Here is a 17,335-nt window from a genome sequence, read left to right as displayed (position 1 = left end):
ACATTATCAACACACTGTTTAAAACGGTCTCATTTTAGACCCTTAGTAAAAATGGATCCACAGGACCTGCCTGTGAATGGCAAGAAAAGGCCATTTCAAATAGAAAAACACTGCTCATGCAACATTCTTCACACACTAGACAATGAAATCACACCCAAATTGTCACTTGCTCACACTTTCTATTACACTCCAATAAGCAGAAGGAAATAAAGCAGCTTTAAGGTTATGTCACAATTTTGAAATGTGGAAAATACATATAATAAACAAAAATCACGGTGCGAATACAATGGCATCAGTAAATTTAGAAAATTAGAGAGCAGGTTTGGTTTTTTTTTTTCATTTTTCTTCTTTTTTTCATTTTTCTTTCTTACATTATTGCACAGAGACCTTTCATCACATGTTCTTCAGCTTTATGCATCTTCCTAAATGTGAAATAAGTGCTATGGATAAAATAAAAACGTAGAAAAGAAGAACAGCAGCATGATTTGTCAAAGTTAATCCCTATAATTTAGTAGGAAAAAAAACCCTGCTATAAACAAAATATAAGTGCTCTTTATTCATTTAAAAAATAACGCTGACAGTTGCAGAAGTCTGTAAATGTTAATCTGAGTAGGGGGATGCTGACCTCAAATAAAAATAGGCCTAGAAATGACAGACTGCTGGCCTTGGAGATTTTGGTGAAGACCAGGATTTCAAGTGTAATTATCACCAAAGTTATTTACAGTAAAACTGACCTGAACTTTCAAGAGTGCCATCTTCAGGACCTGGCCCTGCAAGCTTCTGACTCCCCAGGACAACTCCAGCTCCAGCTGAAGTTACACCTTAACAAGCACTGCAGGATCAGCTCCTAAAAGATCAGTTAAAGGCCCTACTGGATTTGAGATTAGTCTTATCTGGAGTACTCTATACAGTAATTTACACATATACAGGCTGACAAGCTCCAGTCTGATCCACCACACCTTTGTCTTCTGCATCTGATTTCTCAGACTGGCCAACTTCCATTCCAGAAGGTTTGGGATACCTGAACGGATACCCGTTGTCATCGAAGAACCTTCGGAAAGTAAACTCGTAAAAAGCATGTTCTGTGTGTTTGCTATTGGAAGAGGCTAGTGGATCCCATGTCCTGGTGCTGTCACCGCTAGCATCGTTCCAAGGACTTTCTTCTTCAACTGGATCAAAATTTGAAGTGTCCATTGGATGGCTGATCTTTGGAACATAGGGAGCTGGCTGCCTACGGATATCGGTAGAGAAGTCCATCGAGTGAAAGAAAGAATGGGCCTTAATATCATCTGCTCCGTTTCTTCCAAGCCTGTCCTCAGCAGCGCAGCAGAGCTTTGTGATGAGATCAGTTGCCTCAGGGCTTAGCTTGATCTGTGAGGGAATGTGCAGTGTGCTTTCCCAATTTATCACCTGGAGGTAAGAAAAGTATTAAACAACTTCTAATCTCAGATACAAAATCCTTCCGATTGTCAACTGTACAGAAGTATACAAATAACGAGTCAATTCACAGTCTGTATAGCTATTTTAGAGGTTCAAGAACCCAATGATGAGATTGCATTGGCTGTTAATAATTACTTTAATGAACCAAGAAACATTGTCGGATAGCAGATAAAAGGAGCGATTCCATTTTACAAAAAGGCAAATTCCTTCCTGAGTGCTCCCATAGTCCCATTTGAGAACATACTCACTTTACACATGACTTCATGGAATGACTTCAAGGAATTACTTCCTTTCATCTCCAAAATGCGAACTAGGAAAAGTGCTCGTGAGATAGATCCTTTCGAATAAAAAACTACTCACTGCTTGACTTTGAAACACTTACATTGCCAACTGTAATTATCACTAGTATAACAGCTTACTCAAATCTGATAGGCACTCTAAGAAATTTAGATGGATGAACTTGTGCTGAGAAGACTCATAAAACTAATAACTATCTGTGCAGTTGGACAAGTCAGTTCCAGTCTGATACTCGGTATCTTCATTGATTGGGAAGGGCTTTTGTACTCACTGCTCCTTTCTCTAGTAAAACGAGAGAGGATAGGTCTGTGCATGGAGGAGAAGGGAAGGGAAAAGGTTAAAATTTTGCTGCCACAGCTTAGAATTCTCAACTTACCTTCAGTTGGGTTTCTGTGGGTGTAGGAGCCAGAAAAGGAGGCTGTCCCACTAACATCTCAAAGAGGATCACACCAACACTCCACCAATCACAGAGCTGAGTGTATCCTGAAAGGCAAGTCAAAAGGTTGTCCTCCACCAACCAAGGAGAATGCGTACAGAGCTACTTGCAATTAAGTATCAAAACATAGAGCAGAGATTTTTGCCTTTTCTCAAACAATTTGTGACCTAAAACCAAAGGACTCCATATCCACTTCCATCATAAAGTCGTTTCTGCTTGCTGACCTGAATTCTACTGCTGTCAGTAAAGATCTAATCCTGTTGTCTGGGAATATTTCTGAATAAATTTAATTCTCAACAAAAGTGAGTGGTGAAATCATATAATTAGAAAGAATGATTTTTTTTCATGCCCTGTCCCACAACTACATCACTACACAGCACAAACTGGACCTCAAAAAATAACAAAAAGGTTTAGTGGCTGATGTCCCCCCTAAGTTCAGTGGAGGCGACACGACGAGTTTGAAAAGTTGTTGAAAGACACAGCCTGGCTCTATAGACAGAAGAAAGCCACCAATGAGTTTTTGAGCAAGTTCCAAGCAGAGGAATAATTTCAATCACTTAATTGCTGTGACAAGACAACTATGTTTGAGACCTCTGAAAAAGGAATGAAGGATTTAAACATTGATTTCAATGGAGATTTGTGTGATTGGATGATGTAGGGTCCAGTGTGAAATCTCTCAACTTGAAAAGGCTTTGACTTGTAGACAACTCTGAACATCTAATCTCCTTACTACAGTCTTACAGAACAGACCGTGTCTGTTCTGCACGGATAGACACCGAGTGCTGTCTAAATTCCTCAAGCCGAGCTTTTGAATGCAGGGCGTCCAGTGTAAATTGTGGAAGATGTTTTGCTGGGTTTCCCCAAGATTCTGGCTGGGAGTCTGGAAGACATGTTCCCACAAGTTTATATAATCCATATTCAAGTGGTCTGTCTGAATCGGTGATTCAGAACCATCAGCTGGCTACTCACTGGTCTATGTAAACTTGCTAGTGGTCATAGTCGTACTCCATGAGCACAGATAATCTGCTTTATACTTGAAAAGTATCACTGCCAACATCATTTGACACATTTATTAGCAGCCTCATTCAAAGGCCTCAGAGTGTAGATATACACAGACACACAAAGTATGACCACCATCAATGTCAGCAACGTGATGCTAAACAGTGGAGCATGTAGAGAAATATGTTCTCCTTAATCTGAGCTAAGTGTTTCCAGCCTTCAGAATGACAGTCTTCCAAAGCAGCAAGATTATTTAAGGAACAAACAAACAAACAAAAAAAGTATTTCAAAGCATCGATGCTCACTTAAATAGGAAAAAAAATACAGGTTATCTACCTTTACGAAGCAGGACTTCAGGAGCAATATAATTAGGAGTTCCAACTAACGAGTGGGCTAGACATCTCTGATGCTGCTTCTTAGCTCTTTGTTCCAATGTCTTCAGCCTGTCTCCACATCTACAATTGGACACATCATCCCAAAGATCACTGGGCTCCATGCTGTCTTGTCTGATATGGCTCCCTTTCAAATGGGAGAGAAAGTTTACATTCATGGTCATAAAATACAACACACAAAGAGAAAAGTATTTATCTAGATCTATTTGTGCCATCTTTCATGGAAGAACAGCATTTAAACTTTAAACCCAAGGCATTTCCTTCTCCCCTCCCCTTCACAACTGGTCTTCCATAACCAGCAAAATGCCTGTCTTGGTGCAAGGAAGTATGCTCCCATATGGGAGACACAGAACAATGGAGTACATTTAGATTAGCTATACCAATTGTTTATGACCTTTTTGCTAACGGACACCAATACTTCTCAATGGCACACACAGGAGGTGCATGGACTACTTTAAATCTGAGATTAAATTATTTCACCATCAAAAGAGACCCTCAAAACAAGCATAAACTGAAAAACTGCTACTACTGCAGTGGTCAGCCAGACTACTGACAGGGATTTAAACAGTATTGGAAACAAAGGACTGGAAACAAACTAATGGAATGAGTCAGTGAGAGACAGACACCTCATATTGTCATTGACTCTCTGTTAATGTACACACCTCTGTTTTCTGAACTGGCATTTCTGCTAAGAGGTACTTGTTTGTTTCAAAACAAGTAATGCAATACCATCACAAAGAAAGCCTAAGAACACTACCTTTCTGATAATATTTTGAATTGTGAGTCCACCTGAATCCAGTACATAGTCCAAAGTCAGTCAGTTTGATATGCCCATCAAGGTCTATCAGAATGTTGTCAGGCTTGATGTCTCGATGAATAAATCCCATTTTGTGCACACTCTCTATAGCCAAAGTCAGCTCTGCAATATAAAATCTAGCCAGACGCTCTGGAAAGACCTCCATTCGAATCAGTAGACTCATCATATCCCCACCAGGGATGTAGTCCATCACAAAGTACAAGTTCTCTTTATCTTGGAAGGAATAATAGAGTTTAACCACCCACTCATTGTCTGCCTCAGCAAGAATGTCCCTCTCTGCTTTGACGTGAGCCACCTGGTTCCTGTTAAGCACATCTTTCTTCCGCAGAGTCTTCATGGCATACAGGGCATGGGTATCCACTTTGCAGGCCAGGCATACTTCTCCAAATGCACCAATACCCAGAGTCTTGATTTTCACAAACATAGATTTGTCCATTTTGGCCCTTTTAAGTCTGTTGTAGTTGGACTCCTTCTGGTAGAGAATTTTCCTCATTTGTTCCTGTTCTGCTTCACAAAGGCCAGCCTTTACGAAAGAAAGCAAACCACAAGAGCTAGTACTGTTACATTCATAGCAAGAGAACAATAAACTAGCATTCCCAAAATGCATTTCTCAGAAAAATTAATGAAGAACCAGAAAAGATGTATTCATGAGAGATATACTGTCTTGTCTGTCTGTTGAGGCATTTCTGAAATACCGGCAAATTCACTGAGCCCTAACTTGTTACCTGAATTTGCCATATCTCCAGCTGGTCTGCCTTTCTCATTTGACTGAACAAAGAGGCATGAGGCAATACTGTCAGAAAGGGGAATACAACATAACAAACCTGATCATGGGATTTGGTTTACACCTTTCAAATGTGCACTTTGCCATCGCACTCCACCATATGTATGCACACTGCAGTATACCTTAACATAAACTGAAACTTAAACCTAAATGCAGCAGTCCACTTTGTTCATGAATTGTTCTCCAGGGCAACTCACATTAACAGTTCCTACCTTAAGTGCTGTTTGATTGTTGGGTTTTGTGTTGTAATTAAGAAGCTGGTTTTGACCTACAGATTCCCAAGTGCCTTGGGAACCACCTTCTTTAGAAACTGCTTTTCTTCTCTGCCATACACAGCCTCCGCTCTCAAAGTCTGTAGATCTCCTGACCATCTGTTCTATAAATTTCTCCCCTTTTCCTCCCAAAATACGTGCATGTCACCCTCAGCTCTGGCCTCTCCCCAGCCACTGCAGCCCAGATCCTGGTGCTATTTCCCCTCTAAACATATTATTTTCCCCTCTGCACCTAAGCTGTAAAAAAGCTGGCTTGCCTACCTCCTGTTCCCAGACAGCCTCCAAGTAACTGCAAGTAACATTTCACATGGTTGCAGGGAGAGACCTCCTGAGAAAGGGAGAAGCAGCAGTATCCAGCCAGACTTTCCTCACCCTTCAAGACAGAGCCTGCACACTGCCAATTCTGCCAGCTTTGGTGCCTGTCCCTCTCCTGAGAGCCACCAGTGGCCTTCACCAGTAGAAACCCGTGGGCTGATCCCCAGGATCCTCTGATAACTCATCCTCTGCAGCATGCCTCTTTCTTTTGCATACCCCGTTTCCAGAATCCTGAATTAACTGACATCAACTGAAGCACTCTGAAAGGAAGACTAGTGCCTGGTGGGAAGGGGCAATGGGGAGGAGGGTGGAGGGAGTTGAAGCTGACTGATTAGCAGGCTAGACATCCAAGCATACACCCACAGGACCGCTGCTTAGATTGATTTAATTTCACATCTGCAGTCTATGCCTTTAAAGATGAATGTGGGCAGCCAGACTATGCAGTGAGATCCCCACAGTATAAAAATGAAATCTGTATGAATAAAGGATGGAGGAGGTCTGCAGAAACTTGCAGAACAGGTAGGATGAATTCTCAGACTGAAGGCACCAGCCAAATCAAAACAAGTAATACTGTTTTTAAAATGTAAGGCAAGTACATCAATCCATAATAAAGGAAGTGTTTATTGTTTTGAGGTAAAATAATTAGTGTGTTGTGCTCTTGGTTAATTCAAAAATAATGCGATATTCAGATAGCCAAAATCTCCTGAGTTCACAGTGTATTATTCCAACCAGCGATGAGGTTGCTAGGGAAAGGAATTGTTTTTGTTTATAGCTGAATTATCTTTGAGTTATGAAGTGAGGGAAAGCTGACGAGTCAGAAGAGAAGAACTAATGCAATTAGCTGTTTTACTTCTCTAGAGATCATTCCCTATCTCAACCTCAGGAAGATATTCACTAAATCCAAGCAATGCAACACAATCTGTACTTGCAGTGAGGACAAACTTAACTGTCACTAAAATGCCCAACCTTTCAAGAGAATTTAGAATCATACTGGTTTAATTTTAACCTCAACAAACAAACGGCTGAGTTTTCTGGAGCAATGTAAGCATCAAATTAATTCACTCCAGAAATTGACTGTGTTAGGGAAGATCGTGTAGTTAATTATTATCCATTATGCATTAATAATAGCTTTCCTTAGAGTTTATCCTTAAATACAAAAGTAGACTAGTCATATTGCAGTCATGCCTGGGAAAAAAAACTCTTCCACATTTAAAAATTAAAAACAAAACTGCCAGAGCAACAATCAGAACTTGGCAGCTTTGTTTTAAGCAGCTCTACCAGTGAATCAGCTTAGGTTTGAGAGCTACAATTAAGCATGAAAGAAGCTCTCTTACTTAAAAAGTGCACCTCCCTGAGACCTGCTTCTAGAACAAGTTCCAGCAAGGGTCCCAAGATCAGTTCAAGCTGTCCAAGATATGATTACTTGCATAATATTATTACTTACATGTGTTCAACAGACAACTTCCAGTCAAGTATTACATATTCATCTCAAAATATGGCACAGTGAATATACTGCCAAGTTGAACCATGGCTTTGGTGTGTGAGTGGCTACCATGGAACAGGGAGGAAGAACCAGAGCAAAGAAAAAACCTTTTACAGAGTTTTGCAAAAGCTGCCACAATATTGCCAGGGTTATCTGGCTTCTGAGTTCTTGCCTACGCAAACGTACTACTTTCCTACTATGGGGAGGAGGGGGGGGGTTGCTTCATTTTACTTTTCTGGTATGAAGATACATTATTTCACATCTCAGATTTTTCAAATAGCCTCCCAGACCTGCATCCAGGCTTCTAAGTAAAAATAGCCTGGTACAGGGAGGTGTTGGATACCTACTACTTCCTGCAAAGCCCGCTTTTATAAATTTTTTGACTGATTAAAAATAGTAATAATCAATTTGACCCCATTAGCTTTTATTATAACAAAACAAGGAGAATTACTTTAGCCATTTCTTGCTCCAATTGTAATCTTCTGTTGATTTTCTGCTGGTAGGTCTTTATGACATTTTCTACATGTTGCTCCATGTAGAACTTGAAGGCAAAAGGTGAGTAGCTCTTTATTCGGGACTCTCGCTTTTCCTCATCTTTGCCATTTTTTCGCACAGGCACCGGAGATGTCTGAATCTGCTTTTTATCCTTGCTTGGTTTCTCAGCTTTAGCGTTCTTGCTGCTTTTGTCATTTCGCTCACTGTTCTCCTCAGCCTTATTGCACGTTGAATTGGGGACTACACGGAGGGTCTGCTCTACGCCCATGCATAAGCAGTTGATATCAAACTGCTCAGAGCTACCAGGAAGTAACAAATGCTTTGGATACGGTGGTGGTGGACACCGCAGTTCCTGGTTACCGTAATCCACATCTAGTTGATAGGCATTAGCTGCTCCAACAGGTGGCACGTGCTGCTCAATGATCTCCAAACCATCCACAGCTGGTGCTTGCGCCGGTAACCAACCAGGATGGGAAGGTCCCACTGCAGTCTGAGGTTCAGGTCTCATCACTCGCATGCTCTTCACTGGCTGGAGAATATGAGCAGATGTGACTGCTGTGATAGTGTTTGGAGACGTGATTGAAGTATCGGGTTTTCCTGAAGGAACCTGTCTTATAGACACTGTCACTTGTGGCTGTTGCTGGTGGTTGTTAAAGGAGTTTGTTCTGCTCGGCACTGTGGCATCGGGTCTGAAGGATACATGTTGCCTTGGAGATGTTTCTATTCCTGGATTTTGTAAAGAATCTCGGCGTGACGGTGTTGCTGCCTGCCACTGCTGAACTTGAGGATTATTCATGTCATAGAGGTCCATGTTTAGGCTATTTCTAGATGGAGTTAATAGATTTTGTGGTGGACTGTCTGAAAATTCATTAGCAAAGGCTGGACCTCTGGATATCACATGCATTTGATGAGAAGAAGGACTTGTCTGTTTGTGATGGGAATGTGATATATACAGGCTTGCTGGTGCCTGCTGAAATGCATGACCAGAATTATTCTGAACAACTGCCCCTTTATTTGGGAGATTGGTGTAGCCTCCCTCCTGCTGCATCTTGTTTTGGAAGGATGGACTTCGCTGAACACCATACCCCATAGGTTCCCCCTGCACCATCATGTGCTGCCTACTGTAATGTTGGCTGTTGGAGCCATGGGATGCCTGCAGCTGCAAAGCTTGACTGCTGTGATTAGCCACTGGGTAATTAATCACAGAAGACTCAATACTTGCAGGGTATGTTTTCTGCTGATGGCTTGTTGGTGTGCTGTGAGTGCCTACTCCAGAGGGTCGCTGTACAGGAGCATTCATAGCAGTAGGCTGTGAAGTAGAGATTAAATAATCCATGTATGGCCTTGGAACTTCAGTAAGCATATTTGCACCTTCTGCTCCAAAGCCTGTCCCTTCATAGGCTGCATTACTGATCTGATGGTAGGACGGAAAAGATTCGTTTGATCCTTCGAAGCTTGGCCTGCGGGTTACATTATTTGGCACAATACCCTTTCCTTTATAAAAAAGAACACAGAAGAATGTTAGGAAACAATTCAGGTGAACCAATTTCTTTGCATTACTCATCCATCTATACATACAGACATGCACACACACTGTGTAGGGAGTATGTGTTACAAAAACACCTTCCAAAATCTAAATTAAGCACATTTAAAGTTATAGGTGCCAAGTATTACTACTGATAATGAGCTACTGGCCCACAACACCGCTCATGCCAGGAATCATCAGGGAGTTCTACCAAATCATGAAAATAGAAGCACAAATTCCTTAACTATGAAATCATCAGATTACACTACGGCCTGTTTTTTAAAGCTGGGCCAGTATTACCAGTCATTACTCTCAGACAGGAGGAAGCTACAGAGCAGGGGGTTAAATCCAGCACCAACGGGAGAAAAAAAGCTCCCGGAAGGACTGTCAAAACAACTTAAAGTCAACATTACTATAAGCTACTAGGTCATCACACAGTCCACATCTTCAGCACAGTGAGCTCACTTGCTCATGCTGGGGATCTGTTTACATCTCTCTGTTCCATCATTCTCCTCAAAAATCCTTGTCTCCCTCTTGTTCATTTGCAACAAAGGCATCACAAAGTTTGTCCTGTATTCTTTCCAACGTGTTGGACACAGAGTATCCCCTCATATTACTCATCTTCCATCTGTTTGGAAGGCAAATCTTTCAGGGTGTCAATATGTTAATCTTAGCTGGAAGAATGTGCAGAGACAAGATAGCAGCATTCCTACACTGGAAGCGCCAATGGCACTTTTCATCAGTTCTTTGATCTGAGGACAAATTGCAGGTGTATAAAGCACTGGCTATGCTAGAAAGACAAGGGGAGACTGTGCTGTTGCTATTTTTTTCTATTCCCCTTCTGGTTATTACAATTTTCATATAACACAGGACTTGGCCTATATACGCCTGAACAATTTCCTTTTAAAATCTTGACTTCACAAGGTCTACAAGAAGAGTCGTATTGCGCTAACAGGCTTGGACACTGGATTGCAAGCTTTCCCAATTATTTGTATTACAGCATGTCCCAGTTGGGCCAGATGCAACACACTTGAGCATAGCTGTTGACTCCTCACCTCCATACACACAAGCCCTGCTATACACAGGCACACAAGGACGTGCACGTCTATGCACCATCTCTCCACACTGAAAGGCTGCCCCCATAGTAAATTACACTTTCATAAACAATGCATTGTTTTGAAATGGAATCAAGTTGGACGAATAATAAGCATCCTTTAAAATGAAATCTATAATCGGCAGCTCTTTTTCCTATGATACCACGAGGTTGTACTTCTAACAGCACTCCCTGACAGCTCATCTGTTGCGACACAGTGAGATGCACCGATGAGGCTGTGGCAATCCAAAGCATCCTAAGAAGGGGCTACTCTGGCCTAGAGGTGGGAGGCAGCCCTAAGACCCATTTGTCAGCTCTGTCAAGTAGGATTCATGCTGAGTCTCTGGGGAAAACTGACTTTGTTTTTCCTTATCAGAGGCCATGAAGGAAAGTAGCAGCAATAATTGTCCTCCTTTGGGACACGTACTTCAGCTGTGCAAGGAATCTTGCAGATGTCAAGAGAGATATGGCGTCCACCTCCTAGATTTGCATACCAGTAAGTCTGTTGTAGTCTGACAGAGGAATATTTGGATTTGTGAAGATACCAAATGTGGTAGCTGCAGATGATTTTTTTTTCACACATTCCTATCCAACACGGTAACTGTTATGACTATCTCTTGCCTGTGAAGGTTTTAGATGAGTCTGTATTCTTAAGATTAATCAACTATACTCATGGGATCATCTGTTTTTATACATAGCTCTCTGTCCCACAGTAATATCTGCTAAGTTTTATTCCAGTCTTGCCAGTATGCTGAAACTCTTGTTAACTTTACCACTGAAGTTAAAGCAGGACAGAAGTGAATAATTTGAAAATCTATTTTCATATACCAATATATGGAATTCAAAACTAGAAGATTTAAATTCTCAAACTGCAAATGAAAGGTTCCCAAGTAGCATTGCATGCTTTCTAATCAACTAGAGGAGACCTATGCTATCCTAGCACAAACAAGACCATACCTAACAAATCAGTATGATTTTGTGGCACTTCAGGCAGGCAAGCACTAATTGCATGATATTTAAGTTTTGCATTCTGTGTATGCTAAAAGTAAAGGCGGATCTTCAGCTTGAAAGGTTAAATATTCAAAGCAGCTGCATGCATTGGAATGTTAAGAAAGCAAAAACAAATGCAAATGAAAGACAACTGAGTAATTAAAATGCTAGCCTGGAAAGATTTTGCAACCCTTTCAGAGGAAATGTATGCTCTTTAGGACTGGGTGTGTTCTTTCACTTTAAGGAATAAAGCCTTTATAATATAAAGCAAAATATAGCACAGTAATTCTGTCAAAGTTATTTTAAATTCTTCTTAAGGCTCAGCTGAGGCCACATTTGTGCATGTATTAGGACAGAGCTCTCCAAATATACTGGCCAATACTACTTTGTCTTTTACCCTGCAGGGTAACACTCTGGGAAGTATTTTCTTAGGGTTTTCCAGAATTTCCCTAAATAATATTACAGGAAGCCTAAGACTGACAGAAAGGGCAGAACCATGCACCCTTTTTCATCATATTTGAAGCTCCATTCCTGAGAGTGACTACCTGGAAGATGAGCTCCTTTCCCTTTTCCATCTTCTAGATATGTGGCTACCCTCAGGGTCCCCCAGGAAAGCAGTCGCTTTACTGAAGACCTCCTTTCTGTCCAGCAGTTTCTCTTTCTAAACTGAATGGGCCTTCTCTTCCTTGACTCTCCTCATCTCTGGAAATGCCCCTCTATCAACTAACCCAAATTTAACACCCTTCCCAAAGCAGATTTTCAATTTGATCACAAGGCAAGGACGAAGGTGGTGCTGAGGTGGCCACAAAGAGATTTGTCACGTGGAAATCACTTGCACTCAGTAAACTCAACTTCGGACCACACTTAGAGGTCTGTACTACTGTAATCGGATTGATTGAATGGATATGTTAGCTTCAACTAGTCCAACACAGCCAAGACCTTTAAAGTATAAATGTTGCCACTGACACAAGAGAAGTTACTTGTCCAAGAAAACAGGCCCCTGACAACAGCTCTCGAATCTGCCCAACCCTTCATCCACTAACCCCTCTGCAGCATCTAACACTGTGTGATTACACAGGTTTAGCCAGTCAGAGGATGGTTATTTGTCTGCTTGGCCAATTTTTGAAACTGAAAGAAGATAAAAGTAAAAAACTCTATCCAGACTACCTTGTATCCTGATCACAGATCAAAAGCATTCTGCAGTGCTGTAAGTGCTAATACCTGAATGGAAACAACTCTTGCAGGGCCTTTTGTCAGCTGTTTGTTGATAAGGCATATGCAGGGCCTAAATACTCCCATTTGCTAATTTACATGGAACAGAAGTGACGCAGGCTAGCAGGGATGAGAGGAGAAGCTTCTGTTACCTTGGCCCAAGCTACTTCTGCAGTGTACTTACAAGGACGTTAACATGAATGAATTCCTCGGAAGTAAGCTACCTCACAACTCGATTGCAATTACTTATGGGCAAGCTTTTACTTTGCGGTAAGCTTGATATGATTGAGGTGATTTGCACTGAAGGATAAACAGCTTTGTGTTTAAGAAGGTGGACTATGAATGTGCTCTTGCAAAGCAGGTGAGTTGCGTCCAGCTTCCAGCCCAGCTCACCTTGCAGGGCCATGTTCACATCGCTGTCTCCTACAAGAGCACTATTGAATACTGCCAATCCACTACTTCTCCCCAGCACCGACTCTACTTTAAAAAAACCCTATTGCAAGAAAAAATAACACAATTTTTAAAGAAGTTCGTGCTTACCCGGTGAGGTCTGCTTAATTACACGTACTATCTGTTCATTTCTAGGATCCAAGTAGCTCATCTTACTGATATACTCCAGAGCTGCTTCAATACTTCTGCTACCCGTCTGCTTCAGTGCTCGGACAGCCATCTCCTGTATAAAGCAAACAAGAATTGAATCACATTGAGACAAAACCCGAGCACTGTACTGCAGGCTAGAAAGCCGTAAACGTTCTTACATTTATAGAAACGTTTTATAATTCACACCAGATCACAGCTGCCTGAAGCAAAATGGCCTCACATTTTGAAAACATTTGCATGCCTTACACAGTTCAAAAATTAAAAGAATAATAAAAAACACAACCTACCTAGACTATGGCAATTAAAGAAGCACCAAACTGAAATGTGTACTTTAGCATTCCATAAACTTTGAATCAGGTCTCGAAAAGGCAGCATAGTTTGACATAGGATGAAATAGGATGAAACAATTTTTGATATTTGAGAGCACATCTTCTAGTCATACCTGAACACAGTAAAAGCTTTATGCTTTCACAGATACCACAAGAAGCTAATTAAGCAGGGGTTGATTTCTGCTGAGCAAATCCTCGCCCCACTAGAGTCAATGGGGAAGAAAGACTGCTGTTTTCAGTACAGCTGGGACATCATTCAGTATCTGGAAAATGACTAGGCACACCGAACTGCATTTCACATTGTCAGTCTTTTTAGCTGTATTTTCTTGGGCACGCATCCATCACTGAGAAGTTAATATGGGTGCCAGACACACAACCTGAAAAACTAAAACTGGGACAAATATGAGTACTCTAGTGAAGTATACTATCACAACCATGGTTAGCATCCTTTGCTTTACAGTCAGCAAGTCCCACTCTCCTGCAGTTTGCTTGCCCTTCTACTTACAGGTCAGGTATATAGAATACCTTTCAACAATGACTCTAGCCTCTGGTTGCAAAGCAAAATTCACAAATCCTCACAAGGCTGCATGGTCTTTCCTGAAATGATGGAGAAACTGAAATCCAGAGCTTTAATGCTGAATTCAACACACTGAACTTCACCCATCAAAAAGTTAGATACTTAGTCAAAAGTAGTTGCTGAGATCCTTTCTATAATCACCTCCAAAAGCCAATTCATAAAAAAAAAAAAGATAAAACAGGAGATAAGCTGACCATTGGTGACAGGAGATTAGAGGACCAATTTGAACTGGACTCCTAGCTCTTAGACAGCTAAAGCTGGATGAAATGAATGTCACCATCAAGGACTTGCCTGCAAATGTCAGTATCCTATTATCGTGCCACTTTACTGCCATTTTTAGGGGATTTCTGTGATCACAACCTGCCCACTGAGCACGGAATCAGATGGAGTTTGTGCCTTCTTGGCTTGGCTTATGGACTGCAGATGTGATGGCTGGGTTGGCAGAAGCACATCGCTCTCCCACAGGGCAGTTCTGCACCCTGGCTAGCAGTCAGGTAGCCCCAACATGTATCCCCCTTTCCCATACCACCTGGAGCAAAGAGCAACTCTGCCCGACTGCACTGCAAGTGCATGTAACATACTCACTGTTTACTTAGCAAGGGAGGATCATCTCAGATGACACTAATTCACACAGCACAGAGCCACATGCTGGCACTTGGCATTTTGCTTCGCTTAGCTCAGTCCCCCCCTGCGCCCCCCAAAATGGCAGCGTTTTCTCCATTACTCAGAGGCTCTGCTTGGGGAATAGCTATAGCAAGTTTGAATATTTTTCATACAATTTATGACTCATAATTCATAGAAAGGCAGTAGTTTGTTTCACATTTCCTATAGCTGAAATATTTCACTGGCACCAACACATTACTAAGGGCAATTTTAAATCAACAGAAAACTATTATGTATGAAGGAAAGAATTTCCTACAATGTTTTATTCCTCTTTCTTTCTTTTTTTCTTCTTCTGGATGCATTTCTAAAGCATTAGCAAATTCGTATCCTAGTGCTCAGCATTCTCATCATCCAGGGACTCTGGGCTTTACAGCCCAGTTCCACAGGGCTGCTAATACCTCTGCCCATTTACACCAGCTGGATCTAGCCTTAGATCACAAGTCTTAAAGTTTCCTAAATCAAATGTGCTCCATGCACACATTTGGGCTGGCTTGGATGTTGTGTTGTTATTTTGTCTGGAATGGAGTACCAAGAGAATAGGTGCTTGGTAAGCAATTATCTTAATGATTAATAAAACAGTCCATACAATCCACTTCTCCCTCTCTTAGCTGTGCTGGCTATATACAATTCAAAGGGGCTAAAGCAGGTTAGTTTTTTTATCACCGGCATAATAATATCATCTCTGAAAACAACACACCCCCCCCACACACACACTGTGGCATTACTGTTCTCTTTTTTTACCATTGCTTATGTCAGAAAAGTAGAGTAAAAATTACACTGGTCTATTTGAAGCTGCGTGTTCTACCTTCAGCAGATTATGTTAGGGGATTCATATTTAAACTTTAGTGGGAATAACAGGAGGAGAAAACTCCAATACATTTCACTGTGGACGGTACGACAAGCTAGGAGGGCCAGCAAGACCTTGGGACTGGCAGCTGTGTCACTGGCAACCTCCCCCTGCAAGACCCCACTGGAGCCCTGTGCTCCAGCTCACCATCTCTCAGTTTTCACTAGGCCAGCTGCCACCCTCCAAAGGGTTTCCTCATTATATACCCTGTTTGCTTAGCATTTACATTACTGCTGGAAAAAATGAAGTAAGTTTTTCTGCGGTTCAAAAGAACACCTGGGATCCCCCTGTACACCATCCCATAGCTTTGGCCCTTTCCCCATAGCTATCACGGTATACAAATAGCTCCAGTTTCTGATGCTGGTTCACAAGTCTTGCATCATCTCCAAGCAAATGGAGAGCGACCAACAAAAAATAAACATTCCACATACAAAAGGAAAAGGTTTTTCTCAGAGGCAGATCACATATAATCATAATTCTCCAGTCAGGAGAAAAATCCCTCTGGGGGCATGCAATACTCCATGAGAGTGGAGGGCAACAAGAAGCTCCTGCACTGCTATAGCCTTTGGCCTCCTCCGCGTTGTTTTTCCCATCACCATCCTCCATGCCCACAGCTGTCTCCTCTGTGGCAGCCAAATGAAGAGGGCTCCACTCCAGCACCTTTTCATTAGGGATGGGGGACAAGCTGATGCAAGGCTGAGGCTCACAGAGGGTATGCTCTGTACCCGAGGTGGCCGCTGGCTAATGGGGGATGGTGGCCCCCTCCTTCCTATACGCAATGCAGTGATGAGCTCTGCTGAGCGAGGGAGCACAGCCAGGTAAAGGCAGCGAAGGGCTGGCCTCCAGCAGCCTGCTGAAGGGGAAGCTGGCTCCCTGCTAGTGGCAGGGGACAGAGCCTGGGCTGCATTTGCTGGAAATCAATATACAGACTGTTTTGAAAGATGGGAAGAAGGGCAGAAGATAGATTAAGCAGTGTCAGTAATTACACTTGTTGGAGAGCCGAGGCTTAAGAGAGGTGGAGGGTGTTTGTGAGAGGCAGCAGAATGGCTCAAGAAGAAGGAGAGAAATCAATGCCAAAATCTTGCAAACTGATACTGTAGGCAGTAGAAGGGCTAAGGAAACAAGAGGAGAGACACTGGGCAAGGATAAAAGTATACAGCTACACCAACACAGATAGACCTGTCTTGATTTTATGCCACTCTAAGGTAAGTACATTTTAGAAAGAAAGAAAAAAGACCAGAAATGAGACATGAAAAAAAATAATCCGCTTGGAGCCGTATCCAATGCCAAAACATTCAAGTAGGCATAGGATCAAATCCAGCTCCCACTGAGGTCAACAAAGATTTCCATTAACTGCAAGGTACACTGCATCAGGCCCTCCGCTTCAGATCATTTCCTTTTCACCAGGCCAAACGCTGTCAGCCGCAGTACGGGTTGAGAAACCTGGCCGCTGGCTGCGTTCTGCTAACCCCACAGCCAGCTGTCAGGCTGCAAGGAGAAACACAAGCCACTGGCAGCGCGCACATAAACCACAAGGGAACAGAGCAGTCCCGGCCCCAACTCATTCTTTGCATTCTGTGTATTCCCTCTGGAGGATTCAAACATCTCTCCATGCAGGGCTTTTATGCACCTTTTTGCTTCCAGGCATCACTAGCTGCTGGTGAAAAAATAAACCAGAAAAAGTAAAGGTGAAAAGCTACAAGGGGAGAAAACGCACTTTTACAATTAACTCTAATAATTTTGTAATAAATGTTACAGCTGCAATATTA

General features: G+C 42.1%; 1 protein-coding gene across 1 annotated transcript in view; it reads right to left on the bottom strand.

The window, feature by feature from the left end:
• Window positions 1-915: 915 nt before the first annotated feature.
• LATS2 (large tumor suppressor kinase 2) overlaps window positions 916-17,335 on the bottom strand; it is a 41,335-nt gene continuing 24,915 nt past the window's right edge. Inside the window, exons 2-7 of the mRNA XM_009890623.1 lie at window positions 13,091-13,223; window positions 7,687-9,224; window positions 4,322-4,904; window positions 3,509-3,691; window positions 2,114-2,220; window positions 916-1,410 (exon numbers count right to left, since the gene is read on the bottom strand). Of these exons, the coding sequence (XP_009888925.1) occupies window positions 916-1,410; window positions 2,114-2,220; window positions 3,509-3,691; window positions 4,322-4,904; window positions 7,687-9,224; window positions 13,091-13,223 (3,039 nt within the window). The remainder of the gene's footprint in view (window positions 1,411-2,113; window positions 2,221-3,508; window positions 3,692-4,321; window positions 4,905-7,686; window positions 9,225-13,090; window positions 13,224-17,335) is intronic.

Source organism: Charadrius vociferus, unplaced genomic scaffold, assembly GCF_000708025.1.
Source record: "Charadrius vociferus isolate BGI_N301 unplaced genomic scaffold, ASM70802v2 scaffold278, whole genome shotgun sequence".
Classification (NCBI taxonomy): domain Eukaryota; kingdom Metazoa; phylum Chordata; class Aves; order Charadriiformes; family Charadriidae; genus Charadrius; species Charadrius vociferus.
The sequence above is the reverse complement of the archived record's forward strand: the minus strand, read 5'-3'. Positions and strand labels throughout refer to the sequence as shown.